Source organism: Cygnus olor, chromosome 4, assembly GCF_009769625.2.
Source record: "Cygnus olor isolate bCygOlo1 chromosome 4, bCygOlo1.pri.v2, whole genome shotgun sequence".
Lineage (NCBI taxonomy): Eukaryota > Metazoa > Chordata > Aves > Anseriformes > Anatidae > Cygnus > Cygnus olor.
Window position 1 is genome coordinate 49,170,207 of NC_049172.1, and position 27,786 is coordinate 49,197,992.

A 27,786-nucleotide genomic window follows, 5' to 3' on the forward strand; every position below is an offset into this window, starting at 1 on the left:
GGCGGTGCGGCGCGGCGGGGTCCCGCATCCCGGTGCGGTGCAGCTCGGTGCAGCTCGGCTCGGCACGGCTCTGCTCGGCTCGCCTCGGCACGGCTCGGCTCGGCCGGGATGGAGCTGGGGACGGCGCTGGTGCTGGCGGTGCTGCTGTGCACGACTCCCGGTAAGCCATCGGAGGAGGGGAGTCCCGGGAAGGAGCCGTCCTCAGCCCCGCAACCTGCCGGGGATGCCGGCGGCTGCGGCGCGGGGGTGTGCGGGGCGAGGGGGGAGGCTGCCGGCTCGGCATCGCCTCCTCGCCACCCATCGTGGCCCGCCGAGGGTTGGGGGTCCCTCCCCGTGCTGCCCGCAGGTGATGCTCGGGCTGGGGGCGGCAGTGGGGGGCAGCCCGGCGGAGGGCAGCGCCTCCGGGCCAGGGGGTTTTGCTTCGGAGGTAAGGGGGGCAGCAGGATCGGGGTGAAGGAAAGCGCCCCTGGGTGCGTGGAAGCTTCAGTTCCTGGCAAAATGCGTAAAAAAAAAGGTTTCTTCACGGAATTCATTGATCGGTGGCCTCGAAGAGTGTAAGCGTGCTCGATTTATTATAAGAAAAGCTGGTAATCCCTTTCCCCAGGGAGTGAGATCATCAGATGAAGGTTCACTTTATTTCAATGTCCCACATCCTCTCGTTAGACCTTGAAGTTGGCAACGCAAGAAAACAGGAACTCCACCCTGGCTGGCTGAATTGTCGTGCTCTGCAGCTAGCTCCTGACCATCTGCCTGGGCTTCCTGTTATGACAGAGTTTCTGAACTTTCTGGGATATGTGAAAAGTCATTATTTACCCTTCCCTGTTAAGTAGGTGATGGGAAAGTGTCTGCTTAAATCATACTGCCTAAAAACTTGTATATGATGCTGTTCTGGTTGTGTTAGCATTTACTTTTGTCATTGCATTGATCTGAGGTTTTTTTATACCTGTTTTTGCAGGTTTGTTTATTTCTCTGGATCAGCCAAGTCTCAGCATCCAAAAAGATGTCCTCACCATAACAGCGAATGATACTCTAAATATTACTTGCAGGTAAGGGCAAATCTGTCCAGTGTAATTTTGGTAGGGGTGATTTGTGTAGTGAGTTTCTGTACAGAATTGGAGGCGATTCTGTCTCTCCCCCATCATTGCTCCTGATCTGCCCCCCTCCCATGTTGCCTCTCATGTAGCTTTTTCCCTGGCATATTTTTGGAGTATGGCATATAAAATGCTTCAGGCTTAGTATGACAGAGGAGGGAGATGGGTGCTGTGTGACTTAGATTCATCATAACTTTGTTTTCAGGTAGCTTCCTCATAGATATTTACAATAGGTCTGCTGACATGAATTTATCCTGCATGTTCTGATGTTCCATCGGATGGGATGAAGGCAGTTCTTCTCCAGAGACCTTAGGAGATAGCAGGGCTGGTGTTCACAGCTTGGCATCGGTACCGATGCACCTGATGTGCTCATGCTCCCCTAACATTTGCTTTTCCAGCGGCCAGAGAGCTCTGTACTGGTCCTGGCCAAACAACCAGAGCAGTGCCGAGAAGCGCATCTCCGTGACGGACTGCAGCGATGGCCCCTACTGCAAGACTCTTACTCTCCTCAGAGTCATTGGCAATGACACAGGGGACTACAGGTGCCTTTACAGGGACAACCAGGCAGCCACAACCATTTACGTCTATGTTCAAGGTAAGTGCTTACGCAGTTCTCACGTGGCTGTTCCCCTAGCCTCACAAGAAAAAAGGGGTATTGAATATCTCAAAACACTTTTGACATTATCATTTCCTAATCCTTGAATTTCTAGTCCTATGAAACTGTTGATTTTCCTATTTTTGCATTGAGCAATTACATGCCAGCATGCTAGTTATCAACAGGAAATTCTGTGTACCTGTAATTTGAAATTGACCCCCTATATACAGTGCTTGGTCTGCATTCTCCTCCATCCAGAACTTAACAAATGCATCTCTGCTGCGCTCTGTCCTCATGAAGCTGAGCTAACACTGACCTCAGCAGGAGTTTCATATCAGAGGGACTATGTAGATTGTATTTACAGTAAAACAGATCCCTTTTACAGCTTGCACTACCTGATACTGTTAAAGAAAAAAAAACACACATAAGCTTCCATGCATGCACTGACTGTAACAGTAAGATCTGTCTAGGTTTCAAAAGCCGAGTTTTCACACTCAGGCTGATGGGAATGCTGTTGTGTGCACCAGACACTGCAATACCTTCTCTTTAAGAAGGCACATTCAGACACTGAGGCATCTACCTGATTCCTGTTGTCTGGTCCACCCAGTCTCATTTTTCTTGCAACTTACCATTTTTTAAAAATAGGATGCAATTATATGCATGGGTTAGCTTGTTTTATAAGCTTGCAAATTTACATTTTTTGACTGACTTTGGAAAGGATGCTGCCATCGGGGGAGCCAGTGTAGCATGTCACTGCTTTTAGCTGGTATTTCCTGTAATACTTACGCAAGAAAAGTCACAGTAGGGTAAATCAGATTTGTGTCGGCACAAAGACTGCGGTGGCAGGAAGCTATTGTCCAAAGTGTGTACTGCTGCTGATAAATGTTTTGAAAATAATGGTATTGTAAATCTGGGGGGCTGTCAAAATATGTCCTCCCTTTTTAGTCTCATCATTCCAGTGTTTTACCAAATAAAAAAGAGTAAAACTGATTTGAGATGAAATAAATAGGGAAAGAAAAAAATTGGAGGAAGTTTCCTTCATGACCACAGGACAAATAATGTCCATTTACCAACTGAATATTCTTCTAGATTACCGATCTCCGTTTGTGACTTCAGTTAGCGATCAGCTTGGCATTGTATACATCACTAAGAATAAAACCGTGGTCGTACCATGCCTTGGAACCGTATCAAATCTCAATGTCTCTCTACACGCGGTAAGGAAAAAGCCCATTATTTTAAGAGTTAGTTGAAATCACTGTGACATAAATACATTGCTTGTAGTTTAAACGTGTTTCTTGAAAACTGCTTTCCCTCCTTGGGAGTTTTCCAGCCTGTGGTTAGGAGGTGAGTGCTGTAACCTTACTCATCCATGGCCCTGTGCTCTGAGGGTGGAGTGGTTGCCTACAAAAGGAAGATTGCCTGAGCTAAGATGTCAAAACAGGGATCATGCCATTATGGGAAATGTTGCGCTTGAAAATTTGGGGTTGTTTGATTTTGAAATCTGACTGTGTATTTTATCACTATTTCAAACAGAAATATCCAGAGAAGATATTTGTTCCTGATGGTAAATCAATTTCGTGGGATAATAAAAAAGGCTTCACTATACCCAGTCATCTAATCAACTACGCGGGCATGGTCTTCTGTGAAGCCAAAATAGACAATGAAAGCTACCAGTCTGTCATATACATAGTTGCGGTTGTAGGTAAGCCAATGTTTTTTTCTCTATAACCAATGTTATTTTCCTTGCTACAGCATGCTGAACCAATTACATTTGGTTGGACTGTAGGTTATTCAATACTGACAATGCAGCTAATGCAAGATGTATGTTGTGATATATATTACTTTTCTGTTAAATGCAATATATTGTGTTCTTTCTAATTCATCACTGGGACAAGTGCTTCTGTTTTTAGTTTAACATAAGTTGACAGGGATTTTTTTTTTCCCAACAATGCAAGCCTTTTTTTCTAAAATCACTCCCTTCCCTACTTTATTTGCTTGTTCAGGATCCAAGTCATTATTGAAGGGAGCTAGAGGCAGGCATCTATCAGCAGCAGATGGAAAGGAATTGCTGTGAGAGCGTACCAAGGGAACGGGGGACCTGAAGGTCACACTAGGAATTAGGTTGTCTTGTCTCCCTTCAGACTTGTGTCTTCACCCTGAAGGGAATTTATGCTTTACTGGTATATTTTGTCAGTGGTTCACCAAAACCCAGAAATGCCAGCTCCTGAGCTGCAGTGCCATGATGGGGAGCTGGGTTTGTCCCCGTGTTGTTAGGAGGTGGCACGTACATGTTGAATTTCTCCTGTGTACGTCCTGTCGTGACACTGTCTGACGTGGCTCTCACGTCACATGTGGGAAATGTTTGGGAGAGGCTTGCCCTTCCTTCCAGGCTCCTTCGCACGCCAGTCATCATGCTGTGCTAGGGTGTCACGGTGCCTCTTCATAGCTGTGGTTTTAGTGGGAGTTTCAGTGAATTCACTTGGGAAAGTCAGTGCTGGGTGCTGTACCCCTCAATATTTTGTGTGTGCCTTTTTCTTCCTCCAGGATACCGGATTTACGACCTGACGATGAACCCGCACTACCAGGTGGAGCTGGCAGTAGGAGAAAAACTGGTTCTCAACTGTACCGTAAGGACAGAGCTGAATGTGGGCATTGACTTTAAATGGGACTACCCTTCTATCAAGGTAAAACCATAGTAACTGAAAGATGCCAACATCACAGCACAATTTGGTTTAGTTACAGTGTCGCTCCCCTCTTTGTAATGCTGACAAGGCAGCTGATAATACACTCAGAAATTGCTGCTATATACAGGTGTTCAAAGGATGGCAGGAAGAATAACAGTAAAACTCCCCAACACCTGTCTCTTTTCTATTACAGGAAAAGCGTGCAACCATAAGAGATTTAAAAACCACCGCAGGAGAAGTAAAGAAGTTTGTAAGCACTCTGACCATTGACAGTGTGAACTTAAGTGACAAAGGTCGATACACCTGTGCAGCATCCAGTGGCCGTATGAACATGAAGAACAGCAGCTACTTCATTATCCATGGTATGGCACCTTCCACTTCAGTTCTGTTGGTTGTCACAGCTTTTGGATGGATAACTGGGATGCAGGAGGCACTTCAGTGATGAATCAAATGACAGAAATGAACCAAACTGCAGCTATAATACCTCTCTTGCACCCACTAGTCTGTTCTTGAGTAGGGTTATTTTTATACTACAAGTTTATCTAATGATAACTTTTTAAAGAAAAGTTACTGAAAGATGTAAAATCCTATGGGAAAATGGGCAGTAAAATTAACTGAAGTAAACCTCCTGTCCTCTTCTGTGATGATCTTGAGGAGGGCTGAATTAGCAAAAATGACGTTGTGTAAGGCGTGCCTGTTCTCACACCAGATGAACATAAGTGAGGTCCTGGTGGCCCTGTGGGGCAAGGGTCTGGGTCAGCATGAATGAAGCTAGGGAAATAAAACTTTTGGCTTTTACATTATGAGTAGCTGAGTTAAATCAAGTTCTGGTCATACGGAAACGATGCAAAGGAAACAACTTTAACTAACTGCAGAGATAAGTAGGAGGCCACATCCTACAGCCTTTTCTCAAGCCTGTCTTGGGCACAGCCCCAGTGGCTCCACTGGTTTTCTTCTAGAAAAAAATTGTCAGCATGAGAACGGCCCGTTTTTTTATCACTGAGTCAGACAAAGGGTTTTATATTTTTAAGGATGCTGTTTTCCTGTAGTCTAATTTCAGAGGCTAGAAAATTATATACATATATAGAGAGATAGATATATGTATACATACATATGTGTGTGTGTGTGTGTGTGTGTGTGTGTATTCTAACATTCAAAATTATTATGTAGAACAGTGTTCAAGATACACTCATTTTTTTCCTGGGTTCTTTCTATTTCTCTTCAGGAGCCAAAACTAGATCATTTCCTATAATGAGCGTACCAGATATCACATCAATACCATCCTAAATCTTAGCCAAAAGGCTAGTTGCTGTCTTAGCCTGCATGCAAATTTAAAACAAGCAGGGTAAATCATTTCAAAGTGTTCTGTGACTGCTGAGGTTTGAGTACATATGTTCAGCCTCATCTCAAATATATAACTATGATATTGTAGTTTTGAATACTTTTTTTTTTTTTCCTGGAATGAGTCAGTCAAGCCAGTTTTATGATATATGAAAATAGAAGTATTGGAAAGGATGAAAAGGGGATGCTCTGCAGATGAGCAGTCCTCAGGATTCCTTCTTTGGCCACAAAGTCATCGTGGCTCAGTAGAGCACCAGGTCTGACTGACGGTGTGCTGCCTTGAGAGCTGAGGCTGGTCTCTGCTTTCCCAAGCTCCCTGGCAGGGAACTGCTTGGTTTTTCTGTGCGAGGGAAAGGACTGGGTTTTCATGGTGGGTCCGGCTCTCCAGAGCCCAGGTTGGAACTGACTGTGCTTTACCAGTGCCATCCTGTCACTGTCCTCTGTTGGTCATCTGCAGTTAGATGCTAAGCCAAATGGAGACCACATATGCTTTTGTCCCCATAGAAAGACCATTGCATTTATTTTTTGCAGAAAGTCCTTTTATTCATCTGGAGAAAATGGAGAATGTGGTTGAGACGAGGTTAGGCGATACAGTCAAAATTCCTGTGAAGTTTAAAGGATATCCTCCACCAGAGGCAAAATGGTAAGAATTGGGACACAATGTGTTTGAAAAACTGAGCTATTCTTAGTCGAGGTATATCACTAAAGTATTCAGAGCGTTGTTTGTTTTTTTTTCTGTAGGTACAAAAATGGAAAAGCCATCAATGCAAATCATACAGTTAAGCTTGGCTACACATTAGTAATCACTGAAGCAACTGAGAAGGATGCTGGGAATTATACTGTTGCCCTTACAAACCCTACTAACAAGATGCAGAAGAGGCATACGTTCACCCTGTTTGTGAATGGTAAGTGACGTGCAAGGGCAACTTTCCTCTGCATGTAGATGCCGTGTGTTGCCATTCTTAGAATTTGATTTCACGTCAGAGCTATGAAGATATGGATGGGCTGGGGGCTTGGAGGAGAGCACTTATACCCCAGCCCTGGGGATGTAGAGCTGGCCTGCCTCTCTTGGCTCCTTGATCCAGGATGTGCTACTGGAGAAGCTGCAGGCCCTTGTTGTTGTTGTGATGGTGCTTGGTCTGTGTGTGTTTTTTTTTTGTTTTCTGTATGTTATTTCTTTGCCTCTGCGTCCTGTTCCTTTCCTGCCCTCCTTGCTCTCCGGTGCCGGCCGTGCTGCTGGAGTCCTCCCCGACCCTGCTCCATCCTGGCCCTGGTCTGCCTCGCCCATCCTTCCTGCCCTGTGCCGGCTGTCCCGCATCTTCTGTCCTGCCCCACACAGCCCTCCTCCTCCTCCTCCTCCTCTTCCTCCCGGCTTCCCAGGAAGCAGCCTATCTCCTGTGCTTTGAAAACAGCAGGTCTTGGAAAGGGCAGTGAGGGTAAATGTGGGGCATAACATACATTAAATGGCTGGGGATGGTGACGGGACCTCAAGAGCTATATTTTAAACCTGGGGGTAATGAAGGGAGATTTTGCTGGAAATATTAAGCATTGCATCTTGAGGTCCTGGTCCTGAAGGTGTTGGGCAGGTTCACCTCTTCCCAATATATTCTTGTCCGTTGGAGGTACTTTGCATTGCACTCAAATGTCCCCAGCTTCTCCAGGGATGAAGCAACACAGGGCACATGTACACTGTGCTGTTGGGGAGCCTCAGGGGGTGTAACAGCCTGTTCTCTCCTCCAGTGCCCCCCCAGATCGGCGAGAATGCGCTGATGGCCCCCGTTGACTCCTACAAGTACGGCTCGACGCAGGTGCTCACCTGCACTGTCTACGCTGTCCCACCACCCGCCGCTGTCCTGTGGTACTGGCAGCTGGAGGAGGAATGCACGTTTAGCCCCCAGTAAGTGACAATGGCAGGGCTGGGAGGTCACCATGATGATATATGGCTGGGTGGAGAGCGGTGGACGCTAAAGGGTTCAGCCCCAGGCTTTGGTTTTGCTCCCGTTTGAGTCAAGGCTGAGCTTTTGCTGATGGCAACTGTAAGCTCCAAGTGACATCATGAGGTAGAGCATGGCCAAAATTAGCCCCGTGACCAATGAAGAAGATTGTTGTGCTTGATAGGCAGCCAGGCTCTGATGAGGTGGTCATAGGCAGGGAGTCAGAGAGACAAGGGCCACCCACGGTGAGGAGCTGGCAGCCCTTGCTTGTTGCCTTCAAGCCTTCTTGAAGGGCACCTTGGCTCGTGCTAGGTTTCGAGCACAGCTATCTGTGTGCCCCTCTGTCAGATCCCCCATTGGGCTGCAGGCCTAAAACTCAATCCCAAACACAGGAAATTTGCTGTTTATGCTAATTGCAGATCTTTGTGTTCTGTTGTTCTTTTTTTTTTTTCCTTACGCTCAAGTGCTGAGTGTGACGGTGCTCTTTATCTGTGTGAAAGTGTCTCTCAGAGGAAGCGCTCTGATTGATGTTGGGGAATGATAGAGAGAGTGCCTGACTGAGATTCACGCAGCTTCCCTTATCTGGGCCTGCCATAAGCCCAGATTTCCTTTTAAAAAAAAAACAGGCAAGAAAAAAAAAAAGCATTCTTCTTTCCTGTTGTTGTTTTCAAAACGATTTCCACTAGTTTCTTCCTTTGGTGCCTGGTTGTTTCCTACACAATGGCTACTGTCCTCAATAAATTCTTGTAGGGAGTTCAGTGATTTCTGTGTCTCTCTGTCTTCCTTTGAACTAAATTAACTTGAATCATCCATTTTTGAATGGAGGTTTGTTCCCAGAATAGCCGCTTCCCTCCAAGCATCCTGATTGAGCTGACACAGGCAGATTAATTAGGAAATTCACCTTTCAGCTTGGAGGTTTCTTATTTTACAGAGCACAAAGGTCTCAGAAGGTTATAGGGTGCAATTTAATAGAAATGTTTCAAAAACTTTACTTTTTCTTCCCAGAAGGAAGGCTGTGGTCATCTGATTTACAGATCAATATCTGCGTATTATAAAGAGAACACTACACAGCTCTCTTGAAGGACTAATATTCTCCAAAAGGCAATAATATGGGCTGATATGTCTCTTCTTATCCCTCAGAAAAGTTCGCTCGGGAGCCAATCCATATGCATGCAGAAAGTGGAAAGTGATCTCGGAGAGAAAGGGAGGGAATCAGGTTGAGATCAAACACCGAGTCGTTACTATTGCTGGGAAAACAAAGGTGAGCACATTTTCTTTTCTGTTGGTTGGGAATGTTTAGTCCTGTTCAGCAGTCCACATGTCAGTAGTATATCAAGAGAGTCGAGAGTATTTGCCTAAGAAACCGGGGGATCCTCTCTCACTTGGTCTTGTAAGCTCCTGCAGAAGCTAATAGGCAGAGATGGACACTTAGCCCCTTAGACATCTACCCAAAGCAACTCTTCAGTGAGGAACTTAGCTTGATTACATTTCAGTGCTTATGTCTTAGGGGCTTGAAGTTAGTTGAGGTTAGTAAGGAGAAGCTGGGGAAACTGAAGAGCAGAAAAGGTTGTAGGTGTAGTATTTATTGACACATACACCAGAGCCTGCTTTTTGTTGTTTTATTTTGTCTGATTGTTACACACCTAAGAGAAAAAACGTGAATGTCATGAAAGGACTGTGAACCCACTGTGCTTTGGATTTGTGCTGTGGAGGGATTTTCGGTTGTGCAGATACTTGCAGAGCGCTTTGCTGACCTGCTGTGCTGGTCAGGCTCGCATAGGTACTTCAGCACTGATGTGGTATGAAACTACTTGATTGTTCTTTTGCAGACTGTGAGCACCCTTGTGATTCAAGCAGCGAACGTATCTGCTTTGTATAGATGCATGGCTACAAACAGAGCTGGGTCAAGTGAGAGAGTTATCTCCTTTCATGTGACCAGTAAGTATACCTTTTTGAGAAGTCATGCTAAATTAGCGTTATTTTGTCTGCTTCAGTATTTAGAGGTGCTTCGACACCATTGTCTGATTCCTGTCCTCTACAAAATCCTTTAATCCTTTAGGCTTACTGAAGGTTTTCCTAATGCAGCCTTTAAAGTCACCAACTAACTTCAGTCAAGGGACTGGTTCTGCTGGCATCAGTGGGGTGGCAGTCCCATGAAACTGGTGCAAAATGGGCAGTAATATCCTGAGAGTGATTGCTGTCGACCTTTTGGAGTCATTTAAAAGAGCTAGCGAGAAATTATGGTAGTTTGACAAAATGATTGTAGATGCAGTATGAAAGCTAAGAGTAGCATTTTCATAACTGGTGGCAAAGAGCTTCTGTCTTCTTGAAAATCAGTCCCTGTAGTCACTTGAAATATTGCTTTAATCCACGGCAAAAAAGAAACTATACGGTAATACTAAGAATTGGTTGCCAGAAATTTCTGTAGGAAGAACTATATTCATTATACAGGCCTTTCTTTGATCCATATAAATGTACTACTTTGAATGAGATTGTACTCTTTGCATAAGTGATTAATTGATTTGCCAGTGTTTTGTTTCCTCATTTAAAACTATACAAGATGAGGATAAGGCTATGTTTGTAAAGTGGCTTTGTCAAGTTAATGTTGGCAACAAAATATACAACCTAATAGGAATTTATTTTGTTTTTAAACTTGCAGGGGGTCTTGAAATTAATCTCCAGCCTCGGGGTCAACTGACAGAGAAGGATAACATGTCTTTACAGTGCACAGCAGATAAATTCACCTTCGAGAAGCTATCGTGGTACAAACTCAGTGCTCATGCTTCGCAGACACCCTTTGGTGGGCTGCCCATGCCTGTCTGCAAGAACCTCGATGCCCTTCAGAAGCTGAATGCAACCGTTTCAAACACCAATGGTGAAAATGTCACCTTAGAGCTCATCCTCCGTAACATCTCCCTCCAGGATGGAGGGGACTATGTGTGCATCGCTCAGGACAAAAAGGCCAAAACGCAGCACTGCCTGGTGAAGCACCTCACTGTTCAAGGTATCGATCTCTTACCGTGACCTGAAATGGGTGGCTGCGTAAGCAAACAGCTGCAGTAATGTCAGATTTTGGCATCTTCCTGTCTTGCATGTACTGTCTGATGGTGTGCTCAATTTGTTAAATAGATTTAGATGACTTGTAAACAAAGGGGATGTTAGTTGAGCATGATAATGTTTGCTGAATGCTGGCCTGGGTATGGCCAGACAGCAGGGACTTACTGTTCCATCTGCACCAGTGAGGAAGCATTGACCATGCTGCTGTGCTGTGCTAGAAGATGAGTTTGGCTTTTTGCACAAATAACGGCATGTATTTAGCTCAATAACTTCTCAGTTTTACTTTTCAAAACACTTTTTTTTTCCCTCCAGCTGTAAATGCATGTGTATATTTACAGCATTAGTGCTACTGCATTGTGCCATTGAATCGTGGGTTGGAAGTAATTCAAGTGCAAGCAATACAAGCTGGTAATCGATTAGCTTTTCACACAAATAATGACGACTTTGTTTGAGAGCCTAGATATCTAGGCTTGTTAGGCAGCTGTAGTGCTGATTCATTAAAATACCTGCGCATCTTCATGGGTTGTCCTGAATGAATGTCTGATGGACAGCCGCTATCAGACTTCTCATAATGAGCCTGTAAATAGAAGTGGGAGGGAAGCAATTTCTCACCTATTCCCTCTTCCCTCAGCAGCCTGAGAGGTTACAAATTAAATGGTCTCACGCAGATTACATCAATGCTGTTAAAATTTTCTTGGCTATTATGATTTTCTCATGTCGTGTGGAAGATTAACCATGATCTCAACATGCAAGCTGCAGATATTGTTTTTAATAATTCGAGACTTCATTACTGGGCCAAATGAGTAGTGCATCTTCAAGTGCTATTACTGCAAAAATAGATGCTTTCTTTAATCATCAGTGGTTTTACCTTGTTTTCATACCAACAGAGCCCATGGCACCCACACTTGTGGGAAATCTGGAAAATCAAACAACAAACATTGGTGAAACCATAGAAGTGTCATGCACAGCAAATGGCATTCCTCCTCCAAACATCGTGTGGTTTAAAAATAATGAAACACTTGTTGAAGATTCAGGTGAGGGACTGATATTGTGTTATGAATTTTCTACGACTTAAGGACTTCTTTTCATAGGGCTCACTTTTGATTTTCATCTCAAAAAGTTTCATTTTTAATTTTTCATATGAACTGGCATAAAAATAGCAGAACTAAGATTAATGATTTTTTTTTCCCCTAGGTATCGTTTTGAAAGATGGAAACAAAACATTAACTATACGTAGAGTGAGGAAAGAAGATGGAGGTCTATACACCTGTCTTGCCTGCAATGTCCTTGGATGCACAAAAGCAGTGGCATTTTTTGCAGTGGAAGGTTAGTGTCAGCTTATTTCCAGGTTGTGAATGCAGTTGCTGTGGTCACCAAAATAAGAAGAACAGAGTGAAGACTTTGTGCACTCTGTTGTGACTGCCATTCAGTTTCAATGATAGGAACATGTAGTGGTTTGGGATAAGGGAACTCCAGGCTTCATCCACCAAGCTCTAAACGTGTTTGTGAGACTCATCTCTCATTTGTTCCAATCTGACTGTGGCACGACAAAATGCAGTCCTCAATAGCAAATGAAAAACCCTAACAAGAAGATAGTCTGCAGTCTGAGTAACTGGAACTGTGATGAACTTGCCACCAAGAGCTAGGACTTTGCAATTAGAAACCCTGAACTAGAAGCTCCTTTTCTTTTATACAAGCGTGTTTACAAAAACTAGTCGCTGAATCCTTCACAGATCTCTGTCTTTTAAGTCAGGATGACAGTTCATTCTATTACATTAAGGTAATTAAATCAGTATCCTGATATTCTCATAGCTCCTGTTAGGATATTAAGATGTTGGGCAACAGCGTTTATGTGGGGTGGAACTTATCTGCAGATGACATTAATCTAGCTTTCAGCTGAGGTGGTAAATTTGGTTAGGAATGATCTACCAGTCTGTAAAGTTGGAAATCTGTGTATGACATACTGTTTCTCTTCAAGAAATGTACAGTGCAGCTCATTGGGGTCATGCAATGGGGTGTGCAGGACAATCTGTGTAGTGCAAGGGGAGAAAATACAGGAATATGATGTGGGGAATGGGAGCCGAGGAAGAGAGCTGCTCCTGCACATTATTAGTGTTGTTATAAGTCCTTATTTTCACGTGTTGTTGTAAAACCATGTTTTTTCATGCCTCAGCTGAAGCATGTAAAGAGACAAGAAAGAGATTGTTCTTTGGCTCATTCCCAGCACTTTATTTCCTACATATTTTTTTCTAGTTCTGGAGAAAGAATCTTTCATTTTTGGTATTCTGAAACAATGATTTATTCTTAAAATGAGAGATCTTACCTTTTATTGGCTGCCAGAGGTCCAGATACTGTCCATGGAACAAAACTGGTGCTAAGAAATTGTGTGGCATGTAAAACCACAAAGAAGTAAGCATATTCCAACATAAAAAACAAGCTTTTTTTTTCGTTTTGCTTTCGTTTCCTTGCCCCATGTTGCACTTTTAAAACAAACCTTCAGAACAAGGACCTCCATTCTGTGATATAATGAATGAACAAAACCAATAGCTTCCAACTATCACTCAGATATTAATTTATTTCTTCCCAGGCGCTGAAGAGAAAACAAATCTGGAGCTCATTATCCTTGTTGGCACTGCAGTGATTGCCATGTTCTTCTGGTTGCTTCTTGTAATCATCCTCCGGACCGTTAAGCGGGTAATGAAAAAATTCTCGTACTGTCCTATCAGCACTGGTCTTGCATGACAAATGAAAGCTGACTTGAGTCCTTTTGTGTTGTTTCTTTCCATTGTTCTTAAATCAACAGACACATTTTTTGTCTGCATGCCATAACATTCTTGCCTGGAACTGTGGGCACAGAAATTTGTTTTTAATTGAACAGGCCTCCACAAGAGAAAAAAAAAATGTTTCAACTGTTTTTGTTTATTAAAAAAAAAAAGTGCAAGTAATTAACGATGATCACACTCACAATGACATCGCGTAGGGGAATGGTAGCCAGGGATTTCTGGGAAAGAGTAGAACGCTACAAAGTGAGAAACTGGCATTTTGCACATCTCCAGCAAGAAAACTGTGCAACTACAACTAATGCCATTTTCCAGGCCAATGGAGGGGACATGAAGACTGGCTACTTGTCAATCATCATGGATCCCGATGAAGTCCCCATAGACGAGCACTGCGAACGGCTCCCGTATGATGCCAGCAAGTGGGAGTTTCCCAGAGACCGGCTGAAGCTAGGTGCGTCTTCCCTGCATGAGCCATTTAGTGATTCTAAAGCCTGCTCTGCACCAGGAGGTGTTTCTTGGTGCTTGGGCTGCTCTGATGCAGGACCTCTTAGATGGGTTTTGGGGTCATGTAGGATATAATGCAGCCTTTCCCCATGATTAACTCTCTGTTAATTTCTGATATATAAATTCAGTTTAGAGTTGCTGTTTATTCTGCATCTTTTGATCACTGTGCCAGGCAAATAAATCAGAGTCTGTTCATCTTTTCACTTCAAGGTAAACCTCTCGGGCGTGGAGCTTTTGGCCAGGTCATAGAAGCTGATGCCTTTGGGATTGACAAAACTGCTACCTGCAGAACTGTGGCGGTCAAAATGCTTAAAGGTAAAAAAAGATGGTTAAAACTTCACCTTGAATGCTCAGTATATGGATATTGCCAATCCCACAACCAGTAGATAGAAAAATGAACAAAAGACAATCAAAACGTTTGTACCAACAACGCATAAGAATTTAGCTTAACAGTTGGTGTAAAGGTACATACCTTTACCTTATCAATAATTGCAGTAATGCCACTGTGGTTTTGTAGCCATTGCTTTATAGATTTACCCATGTTCAGAAGATAAACTTGCACTTGTAAGCAGTTTGCACATGTCCATATTTGCTGGATGCAACCTGATAAGGTGACTCTCTGTAGGGCTGAAACAATGGGTCTTAGACATGCTCCAAAGTAAGTAGTAGTTTTGAGCAGCTTTCTCCTCACTTTAAATCACATTATACTGCCTCATATTTGCCAAGGAGAGTTCAAAGCTGTAGTTCTCAGAAACCTACAAAGAAGACTTAGGTGGGACAGCAAAATAGGGCTCCCTGTGGCCAGGGGCTGTATCCCATTGGTGCAAAGCTGGGTGGCAAAAGCTGGGGGATTTCTGACAGTACAGTGTGAGCAGTCGCACAGCACAGGAACTGTTCATAACACTGGTTGTTGTATACTGCCAAGACTCATTGCAGACTCATAGCAATGGGATGGGCGTGCAGTTATGACAATAAAAATTAAAAAATCTTGTCCCTCCAGCTTGCCGGTGCTCAGGCAGCCTGTGGAGAGCTCCCTCTTCCACACCTCACTCCCCACTGCTTCAGTTCTTTCCTCCTACCCTTCTGTCCCTGGGGGATGGAGACACCAGCCACATCTCCAAGGATTTTGGTGAAGCTACAGGGTCAGTCACATTTGACCCTGACCCTATCTCCCCAAGTCTGTGAACCCATTGGACCCTATTGTGGACCCCAGCAGAGGCTGTGGGACAATGCTTCTTGTTGTCAGAGTGGGCTGGCTTGGAGGGTCAAATGGCAGAGTACAAGCTGATCAAAAGGCCTGTAGGAAAAAAGATTGCTTGTGTCCCTGTTCTGATGTGCTGCTCTTGGCAAACTTTGTTTAAAAACAGAGCAAAACCACCCTTGTAATACACGTGCCTGGCTTTCATTGGTGTCCTGCAGCATAGCTGATGCAGGCTACCAATCAAAAAGACTTCTCACTAGATGAGCTAGAAAAATAATGGAAGAGAAGATAGGGGAGGGGAAAACCTTTCTATCTGTGATGCTCCTGACCTGTGTTGTTTTATCTCTGCAGAGGGTGCAACCCACAGTGAGCACAGAGCGCTGATGTCGGAGCTGAAGATCCTCATTCATATTGGCCATCATCTCAATGTTGTCAATTTACTTGGAGCCTGCACAAAGCCAGGAGGTGAGTAACTTTTCAGCAGGTGGGAAGGTACTAATGAAAAGTTGGTCTTATTCTTGTCACCAGCTACAGCGCAACTTCCCTCTTTGACTTTGCATGGGTTGTGGGTGCCTCTGTGTGTGTGTAGGAGGGGAGATTGCAATTTGGAGTCCAGCTCTGGGTGGATGAACCTTTTTGACTTTATAATCCGGGACAGATGTTTCATTTAACAAATCCAGCACTGAACGCTAATTTGGAAGAAATTCATTGTAAAGTAACTGAGTAATAATTTTTCAGGGAAACTGACTTGTTGGCTTACTGTGGGATCAGAATTTAATTAGTAAAGTTCCATGACAGAAGTGCAGTAGTTGAATGAAACATAATCCATAAATATTTCTTTCTTTGTTTATTCCATAATAAAATAGACATGGCCAATATCTGGAACCTAGGGTGGAAATTTATCATTGTAATATATGCCTATATGAAGCAATTTGAGCATGAAATACCACATTTTGATTGTACGTTAAGGCATCGATGTTTGAAGCTGAGATTCCTGATTTGAGTTGTTAGGACTTAAGCTGCCTAGACAAAAATGCATGGATGATTGTGTGTGTACTGTATTGCAGATGAGTGGTTAATTGTACTAAAGTTCATTAAGTTGCATGTTACATCCTTACAAAGTCACTTAGCATAGGCAATTATTGGCACTTTAGTTAGAAACACACAAATAACATTTTCACATATGACATTAGGTCTATGATTTTGAAAAGCATGTGCTTTCTTTTCCTATTTTTTCCAACAGAAGAGGAATCAATATTTTTTATTACCAGTATATCTTAAATCTCTGAAGAAGTAGTAGGATGATTTTTGGAATGCATGTTTTTCTAACCACAGATCATGCCACAAGATAAGGTGGGGTATAAATGATCTTTCTAAGTAAGTGCTTCGTGTGTTATGCAGGCCCACTCATGGTGATTGTGGAATATTGCAAATTTGGAAATCTGTCAGCCTACCTACGAAGCAAGAGGAGTGAATTTGTCCCATACAAGGTACAGGAGTCAAGATTAACAGTATAACGGTTGATATGGTGTATTTTTCCACACACACTTTTTCTGTTTCTTGTGTAGTGGCAGTTCTTGGGGACGCTGGCTGTCCAGTGCTTCTCATGGGAATGAGAGATGACAAAGACATCAGAGGTCATCTAGTCTTTCCCCTGGCCCCTGAAATGTAGTTATTTTGTTATTGTTAGCTTAAAATGTGCAAAGGAACTGGGCTTCCACTATTTCCCTTGGCAGGTTATTCTACACTTGGCCATATCTGTCAGGAAGTTTTTTCTGATTATCTGCCTGAATTTTTTCCTTTCTTAGTTAAGCTCCAGACCACCTTAAATAACTGCACTCCCTGCTTTGTGTTTATGTCCAACAGATACCCATAGATATCTTTTATCACATGATTATCCTTTCCACTTCGCCCTTGGCTCGTTGCTGAACCAGGCTACCCATATTTTGTGCTGTTAATTATTTTGTATAATTGATGTGTTCTACGAGTTTTCATTAAGTTTTCACCTCCCAAGTCCTTTATGAAGGAGAGCTCTTGTCACAACATTGTTTGCATGCTGGTTTGAAAGGAGGGGGAGGATGGAGGTTGACATTTCCAAGCCCATTTCTGGACGCCTCTGCGAGAGGGTCTGATTTCTGGATAGGGCTGCAGGATCCATCTGAGGATCAGAAGCTGACTGAAGGGCATGGCTGTGGGTACCCAGTACTGAGCAGCATGCTTGGGGCCCTACCCCTTTTTACCCACAGCCAAGAGAAAGCCTCTAAGCTATGCTCTGCAGTGCTGGTAGACCTGTCCTTCAGCCTCCCTGCAGCTGCCGTATTTAGATCAGAGCTTCTTTAAGCTGTTTGTCAGTTCTCCGGGGGGTTATTTTTCTTCATCCTTGGAGTCATTGTTTACTATTTTATATTGGCAAAGGCAACTCGCTGCATCCTTTTGTGAGGTAAAAAGGATAAACAGCTATCTGAGGGGCCTTGAGGATAGAGGCAGGGTTTCATGAGGGTGCTGACCCTTGCTTATACAAGCGTTGGAGATGGGCATCAGCAATGGAAAAAAACAGTGCTGCCGCAGGAGCAAAGTAACTAAACTGAAGAAGGATTAAATGGAAATGTGGTAGAGGAAGTCTGAAGGGCTGGGATCCTCTCCAGGGGCATTTGGTGGCTCTGGGGAAGAAGGAAATAAATCAGATTTTGAGCACTTCTAGGGTTTTGGCCAAGGTGTAGAGGCTTAGTGGAACAGCCTTTGGTCATCCAGGACAGCAATAGCAGTACGGAGAGGCTTGACTGCATGAGAGGGGATTCGGTAGCATCCATGCGTGCTTTGCAGGTGGTAGGGACCAGGGACTTGGTGTGAGGCTGAGAAAGCCAAAAGCCTGACACTTGTCAGTGTTGATTTCTTCTGAAGCATGAATAGATGGTGGTAGAGGGTGGCTGGGAGGCTGCGGGAGCAGGCTGTCATGGTGCTGGGAGGTGGTGCCCATGATGCGGACCATGGGGAACATCATTGCCCCTCCTGGAGAAGCTTCTGACACGCTTTCTGTTTCTGATTTCTCCCACCTCCCCTCCCTTTGCTAGACTAAAAGTGCCAGGTTTCGGCAGGGGAAGGAGAACTACGTTGGGGACATCTCCACGGACCTAAAGCAACGCTTAGACAGCATCACGAGCAGCCAGAGCTCAGCAAGTTCTGGGTTTGTGGAGGAGCGGTCCCTCAGTGACGTGGAAGAGGAGGATGGTAGGATATTTCTTCTCCTGGTTTTGGAGCAGCTGTCATTGGTGGAGGCTGATGGGGGCATGGGAGACAGAGTGATTTCCAAATCTTCCTCAAACTGTGTGCAGAGTATTTCCTGGATGACCAAAGTTGCTGAGCTATGGATCACTGTAGTTCAGCATCCCAAACTCCTCACCCAATCCCAGATAACATCCGGGCTAGAAGGGTTCATTTTTAGTGCACTGCCTTTTGGAGAACCATCTATTTAACATCCCAAGGTCTTCAAGAAAAATCAAGGAGCACAATTTCCAAAGGTAGCATAGAGAGGGTGTGCCAGAATGCTAAACTAATTTCCTCAGTGTTTACCCAGAAGTTTAATATCGTGAAACACCAGCTGCTTCACTGCTTATTCACAGAGAAGCTGGATTGCCTTCCTTCTGTGCAGGTGGTCCATCAGGAACAGGAAACCTGAATTATCCTCTTATTCAAAGCCTCCCCTGGATATACATATCCTTTGCAGTGGTTTCACTGATGTATTTGCCATGTCCTCCTTTGGCAGCCACAGTGCAAAGTGCTCACTGTTGCCAAAGTGTTTCAGAGAGCACTTATTTCAGCAAGTGGTGGGATCAGACTGGTCAAGAGGGAGGCCATAGCTCAGCTGCCTTTGTCTCAACTAATACTGAAAATCACGCAATGCAAAGAAAATTATCAGTATATTAATGAACCTAATAGGTAACATCAGGCATGTGCTTTATGAGGTATTTCTACACCATTTTGGTCCTTTTCAGACCTCTTCAGTGTAACCGCTGACCCTCTGAGCCTGGGATGTTGTTGAAGTGTGTAGGCCTAAAGGAGGCCTTGAGATGAGGGTTTGCACGAGAAGAGTTGTAGTTTGTGGCAGATTTCTTAAAATCAAGAGCTGTGCACAGAACTTGGGACACATAATTCACTAGGAACTAAATGCTGAGGTATCTGTTGGATACTTGAGTACATTATTCCTCAAGGTCACTAGAAGATGAACTTAGGCTTCTTCTACCCAAAATTAGCAGGGCTTTTTGCCAAACTCAAGATTTTCTCCCCATGGCATATTTTTCCCTCATGACTACATGTGACCTCCTACTAATCTGCTTCCAAAGTCATCTGCTGAAACCACAGCAGGCCTTTCCTGTCCTAGGATCTCATGAGCTGTGATTTTGGCTGTTTTTCTTTTGGGATTGTTTCACAAATCTTTCCACCGGTGGGAACTCTGCAAGTCAGTGAGGAAGCCTGGAGTAAAACCCATCATCTCAAAGTGTATTTTGCACAGGTCTAGTCTGGTGCAAAATGGATTGCTAGTGCAATTATACAGCCAAAAAAAAGGGCTTGTTTTGCTCTTCCAGCTCACTGTGACATGAGGTTAAGATGGACATTTACCTAAGAAGCAGTTATGGGTAAAATCAGTGACAAAGGGCATGCCTGACTGTTGCCTGATTCTTTGCAGCTGGTCCTGAAGACCTTTGCAAGAACCCTTTGACCATGGAGGACCTCATCTGTTATAGCTTCCAGGTGGCGAGAGGAATGGAGTTCTTGGCTTCACGCAAAGTAAGGAACTTCTCAGGAAGAGTGGCATGTTATTTATTTGACTGTAGGAAATAGTGCTGTAGGTCTGTGGAAGGAAACAGCGTGTTCATCTTTGGACTAGCAGTCATCCGCAACATTTTCTTTTTTGCCCTGAGACATATCCGAATCATAAATATTACAGAGCGAAACAGCCCGTGCGTTTATTGACACAAATGTTAGTGATCTGTATAAGGTTTATGGGTCACTGCTTCATAGAATAATGATTAAGTAGTTGGAGGAGGGGAGCTGATGTATGAGGATGACGAATTAAGGACAAATCCCTGGTAAACGGAGCTACACTAGAGAGAAGAGCTTGCTCTGAGGAAGTTGCCTGTAACTTGTGTGAGGAGAGACAATGATCATCTACCAAACTTTGTGGATGTTGTCTCTTCAAAGAGTGTCTTAGCAAACAATTAATATCCTGGTTGTTAATAGCACCTCACCTGCATTTTAACCTTCTGTAAGTGCATCTCCGTTGTTTGATCCTAAATATATATAGTACATGTTTAGAAGGATGTATAGTACATGTTTAAAAGGATGTAAATGCCAGCGAGAATGAGGAATTCCCCGCAGTGGTATAGAAACAAGATTACTTAGAAATGGGAAAAGGAAATAGAAGTGGAGAATATAACACTGCTCTGGAGTGCAGGCTAGGTCTGCAAGGCAGGTATCAGAACTTTTTCTAAAAATGTGTCCACTTTTATGCATCCTGGTTGGTGTGTATACGTAAAAGTAGGTATTTCCTCGATCTGTATTTCTAATCCATACTAGAAGCAAATCTGCAGCTACTTTCAGAGCCTAGATTTTTTACTTCGAGCTGTTGAAGCTTGAGTTTTGAAGTCTTTGGTTGTTGGCTAAACTGTCATTCTGCATAGGTAAAGTCATGGACTTTTCTCTCTCTAGTCTGGATTAGTTTGTATTGGAATCAAACCGGCGTTTTAGTCTGGTATGTTTTTCAAACCAAGAGTGGAGTATACAGATTTTAGTGAACCTTAGTAAATCTAAAGGTAATCAGATCTGAACCTGTTTGTGTCAGCTTCTTAGGATAAATAACTAGCTAACTTCAAAGGCCCTTTCTGCATAGTGGATAAACAGATGCATGTTTGTATTTGGGAACACAAGTATTCCTGAGCCAAATCAGTTGTGACCATCAAAAAAGCACTTAAAATCAGTAACTGTGGATGCTGAGGTTTCATTTTCTTGAAAGGTTTAAAGAATTATCTGGCCTTTGAGGGTAGGAGAGCACATATGTGAAAGAGATCAGCCCTGCGGTCGGAGCAGTGACAACAGGCAGCATATAAAGTTGTTTACTTCTCTTTGCAGTGCATCCACAGGGACCTGGCTGCTCGTAATATCCTCTTGTCAGACAATAACGTGGTCAAAATCTGTGATTTTGGTTTGGCTCGAGATATCTACAAAGACCCAGATTATGTGAGGAAAGGAGATGTAAGTTTCAGATTCTCTATTTGAGAGAGATAATGTTTTTCACCTTAAATGGCTTTTTGGAAACTCAGTGTTTTACTGAGCCATGATATTTATTTATTTTTTTAATGAAAATGCTTTCAGGCCAGACTACCCCTAAAATGGATGGCACCAGAAACTATTTTTGATAGAGTATATACCATTCAGAGTGATGTGTGGTCCTTCGGAGTTCTGCTGTGGGAAATATTTTCATTAGGTGAGTCACTTTAATTTTATTGACCTTCTTAAAATTTAAACAACAGAGCCTCTTGAAGAAAACAGTCAGAGTGTTCTTGGATTCTCTTCAGCATTTTTTTTACTTCTCATAGATTTCCTGTTTATTTTCTCCATCAATATGAAACCCTCAAATTTCCTTAAAAATGCAAATGTGGGAACATGGACTTAAATGTATCTTCATACAATTTCAGTGTGTGATTATGTGCCTCATTTAGTCAATCAGTTGCTGTTGCCATCATAAATATAAATTGTTTGCACATCCAAATATGCTGAACTACCTTATTAACTCAGGCCGTAGTGGATTATATGTTTGAAAATTAATTCCAGAATTTAAAGAGTCTAATGCATTCAAATTAACATTGCTCTCATTTTAGGCGCGTCGCCATACCCCGGAGTGAAAATTGATGAGGAATTTTGCAGAAGACTGAAAGAAGGAACAAGAATGAGAGCACCAGACTACACAACACCAGAAATGTAAGAAAACATTCTTTCAGCTGACAGTTACCCCACAACAACAACAGGTGTTTAAGCAAGCAATAGGTTCTGTGTTCTTTATGCTGGTATTTTAATGGGCTTGTCCTTCCAGGTACCAGACAATGCTGGATTGCTGGCATGGAGATCCTAAGCAGAGACCAACTTTTTCAGAGCTTGTGGAGCACCTGGGGAATTTACTGCAAGCCAACGTCCATCAGGTACATGAAATGTATTCTCTGATTACTAAAACTACTAACTGAACCTCATCTGTCTCACCAGCCACCGTGAAATACCATGGATAAGTACCGACTGCTGGAGCCATGGGAGAGCCTTTCCTTCTTCCACTGCTCCCAACAAGCAGTTGGGACAACTGGCAGAGAAGAATGACCCTGCTCAAGCAGGGCCACCCAGAGCTGGCTGCACAGGACTATGTCCAGGCAGCTTCTGAAGATATCCAAGGAGAGAGAGTCCACAGACTTATGTTCCTTATGTACAGAGTCTTTTTTTTTTTTTTTATGTATATCTGCCCATAACCTGGTATAGTTGTATTACCAATGATTTAGACTCCTGTCATGAACTATAGTGTACTGTGACTACAAAAGACAAAAATTATTTACTGTCTGGTAACTAATAGCTAATTATGTGTGTGTCATATCATAACCCAAAAGAGAAAGATGAAAAAAAAATAGAGAAGAGTTGGAATCTACTAAAGGATTTCTTATGGCACTACAAATAGATACACAGTACTGAAGGATGCATAATCCAATTTTCATGCCTAAGAGCAGAAATTTAAATAAGTGGAGAAAAGTTTTAAAAATATCATCCTTGTTATTCACATCAAGTGAGATTCTGAAGTATTTATATAAAAGTTACTTTTTTGCTATCTCCATTTCATCCTTTTTTTCATTTACCTCTTACATGTAACTTAGTCTTTATGATTCATATCCTGTAATCCAATTCAATCTCATCTTCAGTTTAGGTCTATTTTTTTTCCTCAGATTCATGTACTTTGCATTATTGGGATTCAAAAATTACTAAAAATGACATTTTTTTTATTTCAAAGACATCAAGAAAAGACTCTGCTTACACATTTTATTATGGCATATAAATGTATGTCATATAAAATTCCCATTTTTTAATCTTAAACTACTCGCCAGGGGTTATTTAAGTTTCCTTTTTTTAATGTAACTGCTCCTGTAAAGCTGATATAATGCTTGTAATTTAAGAAAACAGACCAGGTATCTCTGCTGGACTGATACATTCTCCATGTATGTGTGTGTAACTGTATACCTCTATAGCCTATTTCATTTTTGTATTTTTTTTCACTGCATTCTACAGGATGGTAAAGACTACGTTGTCCTTCCTTTGTCAGTATCGCTGAATATGGAAGAGGATTCGGGTCTCTCTCTCCCAACTTCACCTGCTTCCTGTAGGGAGGAAGAGGAAGTCTGTGATCCTAAATTCCATTATGACAACACAGCAGGAATTAGGTATTTTATATGGTGGACATCCTATTGGGGCCTCTGGGCAGTTTTTGTTCATGCTGGGGGCAGGGAAAATGAAAGGAAGAGACTTCAGCTGCTCTGGTCCATATTTAACCTCCTCCATAGGGATAAGAATAAAGTTTCTGTAGGCAAAAACAGCTTTCTTACCTTCCCAAATGCTAGTGATGACCTTTAGATTTTTTTTTAATTATCCTTTCAAGATTTGGTGTTCTCATTCAAAAAAACTGCAAGAGTATTGTTAGTTTTTAAGAAATTGAACAAATACAAAGTTGTACTGATCCAATTCAGGTGTGCTCACACTCTTATATTGCAGCTCCCTAAAAAAACTAATGGTAATAGATCTGTCGATAAGTAGCCTTGCTGGCATTTCCCCTCCTAATGTGAAATGTTGGTACATAGGTCATGAATTGATAGGCAAAGGGAATGTGAGGTAAATTGTCACTGGGTTCTGTCCACTGCTTGCTTCTGTTGTGCTGCTGGGGTATCCGTGGTGGACCTATAGTGATAGATGCTGTGGGGTATCGTAGAAGAGGTGAATCCCCTATGTGGTTCTAGAAAAAACTAGGTAGGCACAGGGCATTTCACACTTCAGTTGAACGCTTCAGTCCTATAGATGAACTCTCAGCCTCATGTTTTAGTAGTGGGGCACTCCAAAATATAAATTTTTAAGACACAAAAGTCTGTATCTTGCTCTCCACAAAAGTAGTAGCTATGAGAGGCTGATGACTAGTCTTTAAATCAAAGCTGGAGGAGGAGAAGCAAGCACAGGGAAAACACAGAATATTAAAAATTATTTAGATTTATGAGACAAATTAAAACCAGCAGGAGGTTGGCAGGACTTGGCACAACCAGGCTCAAAGCTGAGAAAGAGGATGAATGATGCCCTCAATTGCCTCCAGCTTTGCCCAGGTGTATGAGGGCTTCTCTTCCAACTCCACAATGCCCAGAATGGCTTTTTCTTCATTAGCTGTCAGGAACATAAATTAGCCCTGTTTAACTGAGACAACATCCATTTCATTCCATATGCACCAAGAGAGAAAGCTGGGGGGTAGCTGTTGTGTTTGCTGTATTAGTACCTTCATGAAATTCCAGTTGTTGTTTTTTTTGGAGTTGTTTTTTTCATGGATGTCATCCTGACCAGAGGGCTTCTTTTGGAGAAGAGCCTTCATGAGGGATGTAGTGCTGCCTGTTGTGATCCCCATGGCTTAAGGGTGGCAGTCTGCAGAGTCTGCTGTTGTTGTCCTAGGTCCAGCCAGGGGCCTCTGAAGTTCAGCTCGAAGAAAGAGACACATGCCTTTGCTCCGGGCTCCTCTGTTTATTATACTTCTGAGCAAAGCTTGCAGGAAGTGAAGGCCTCCAGCATAATTGAGGAAAGGAGCTGTTTTCTCAAAGCTGTTTTTTAGAATTTGCTCAGAGATCAAGGTTGTCAGGAGCAGAAGGTCAGAAACTTGCCACTTTCTAGGCGGCTCATCCTTTTCAATAAATGGATATTTTGAGGTTTGCATAATATGTTTTGACAAAAGGATTATTTTCTCTGTAGAGTGATAAAAGGATTCTGATATCATAGTGCTGTTTGCAGCCAAGTTGTGGATAGTGGACACAAAGTTTTTGTTTTTGTTTTTGTTTTCTTTTCAGTCAGTACCGACAAGGTAGCAAAAGAAAAAGCCGACCTGTGAGTGTGAAAACGTTCGAAGATGTCCCATTGGTAACCACTGTAAAAGTTGTTCAGGAGGTGAGTTTCTCTGCTGTTTGTCTGCTTTTTTTGTCTTCCTCTTTTATTGATAAGTGTATTTTTTTTCCTTTTTTAACCCTTTTCATTTAATGCATTTTTAACACGTTTACAGGAAAACCAAACAGATAGTGGGATGGTTCTTGCATCTGAAGAGCTGAAGACACTGGAAGAGAGAGACAAAGAAGTGAAAATACCCTTTAGGTAAGGCTCAGGCTGCAAATAGGATTGAATATGACCTTTTTCTTGCAGTAATTCAGAACACTGATAGCTTTGTAAATTTTCTTGAAACATAAAACCTTTTGTTACTATACGTTTAAAAACACAAAGAAAAGTTGTGCATTGTATGTTTGGTCATCTGCATTTGGTACCAAGAGAGGGGAGGTAACACAGCTGCTGCAAGCATCAGGCAGCACTGCAGAAGGGACTTGTATTTATCAGCTGCAAAAGCATCAACCACCCATTGAAAGAACCGAGCCAGTGCACACAACTGGAATGACAAAGAGCTCTTTTTTTTTTTCTAAAGCTGACTCTTGAGTTTTCAGGATGTACCTGGGTGTATTTTCAGAGCATTGTACAGGGCTTTAATTGTGCGGTTCACAGGAAACACAGTGGCATTCATCTAGCTGAAACCTCACGTATACTGTCTGAGAGCTTCTCAGAGGAATTATTTTGTGCAAACAAAGGTATAGAGCAGTTACAATTGCACCTTGGATTAATTGTACAAAGAATCTCAAAATTTTCTCTCTGTTTCATTTGCAGTCACAATCTATCTCCCTGCACTGTTATAAAATTAAATATCTTTTTCATTAGTGAAGTTAGGGCGTATAAAAAAGCCTGTCCTTATAATGAAACACATGTTTAAAAGGGCTTAAAGCTAGTTTTGTCAAATGCGCCGTTTTGCTTTTGGTGGTGCTGTGATGGAAAGCAGCTGCCACCAGAAGACGAGTCTTTGTGGCTCTCTCTGAGCTGCTCCTCTTCGCTTTCTTTGCAGCACGCTGGTGCCCAGCAAGAGCAACGAGTCCGTCATGTCCGAAGCCTCCAACCAGACGAGCGGGTACCAGTCCGGGTACCACTCGGACGACATGGACACCACCATCTACTCCAGCGAGGAGACTGAACTCTTGTGCACCCAGGAGGCTTCTCCTGCCCTCTCCCGCGCGCAAGGTCTGCTGTATGACGGCGCCGTGTCGCTGCCATCCCCACCGCTCTAGGGCGAAGCCAGTGGCTCCAGGTCCCCTGTAATGTGCCTTCCTTGCCTGGGCTGGCGGTATTCGGGTTTGATGTGTACAGAGACCACGTCCACGAGACTAGGAAAAGACGTTTATTTTTTCATGAAGAGGACACAGGAGCACGTCACAGCAAAGAGGCACAGTGTTGGGCTGTGGGGTGCTTTCCTCCAGAGACGCTGGTGGCCGAGGGCATTCAGCCCTGGCTGGGGTGTGTGGGTGCAGTGCCGACCCGATGACAGAGGCAGCATTGTGGCCTTTGGGACCCTTGTGACATGCTGAGCATCTGCCCAACACAGGCAGTGGCATGACATTCAGCTTAACTGTTTCTAGTTGTACGAAATAAAGACACAGCCCTGCTCTTTTTTTTTTTTTTTCCCGGCTGGACTCCAGGAAGGAAACAGCACGGCACTGGCTTCTTGTTTCTCAGAGTTACCCCTTGCCTGCACCTCCACAAACAAAAAAAGGAACCTCCAGCTCAAGGCTCTGGCACTTGTTGATGGCCTGAGACTAAACATAGGCAGGGCTAAATATAGGTGGGGGTGATGGTCTCTGTCCTTGGCAAAGAAAAAATGTTGCTGTACCAGACCTCGTGAGCTGTGTCTCCGTAGGGAAGACTTGCCTGGTTAGCGGGGGGGGAGCCAAGTGATGGGATGTGGATGCCTGGGGCATGCCTCCCCTTCAAGGGTGGCCTGGGCAGTCCTGTAGTCCCAATGGGGCATCCTAAGTGCACCCTACCTTCTCATCTCACCCCCTTCCCCAGATGTAGGTCAGGGTCTTTCACTCACAAATTCCAAGTCTGAACCAGCAGAAACTGGGGTTTCTATAGTCTTGGAATCCGTGACTGGTTTCATGGCAGCTCCGATCTTCTCCGAGGAGAGACTGTAACTAACGGTTGGACGACTTCTGACCTGTGCTCTTGTAGTCACAGAGCTCCATTGATGGACACAATGCAGGCTACAAGGTTTTAAAATGTAAAGCTATTTCTATCGAGTTCTTTTTTGTATTTTTATAATGTTTTTTGTTTTTTGTTTGTTTGTTTGTTTGTTTGTACTTACTATAAAGTCAAATGCTGGGAACCATGAATATAAGGCATATACAGTATTTATAGCCTCTCTATGTAGAAATAAATGTAATATATTAAAATATAAATATATATTA

General features: G+C 43.1%; 1 protein-coding gene across 1 annotated transcript; it reads left to right on the forward strand.

Annotated features, from left to right (window-relative positions):
* KDR (kinase insert domain receptor) lies at positions 1-27,786 on the forward strand. Its single transcript, XM_040556175.1, has 30 exons — positions 1-160; positions 956-1,046; positions 1,490-1,686; positions 2,776-2,900; positions 3,220-3,388; positions 4,231-4,370; positions 4,564-4,732; positions 6,243-6,354; positions 6,453-6,616; positions 7,452-7,608; positions 8,786-8,906; positions 9,475-9,583; positions 10,305-10,649; positions 11,590-11,736; positions 11,897-12,028; positions 13,290-13,396; positions 13,798-13,933; positions 14,197-14,301; positions 15,539-15,652; positions 16,589-16,677; positions 18,259-18,415; positions 19,872-19,972; positions 21,314-21,436; positions 21,557-21,668; positions 22,063-22,162; positions 22,275-22,380; positions 23,501-23,652; positions 25,303-25,399; positions 25,512-25,600; positions 26,391-27,786. The coding sequence occupies exons 1-30, from the start codon at positions 109-111 to the stop codon at positions 26,608-26,610; spliced, it is 4,038 nt and encodes a 1,345-aa protein (XP_040412109.1). The 5' UTR covers positions 1-108; the 3' UTR covers positions 26,611-27,786.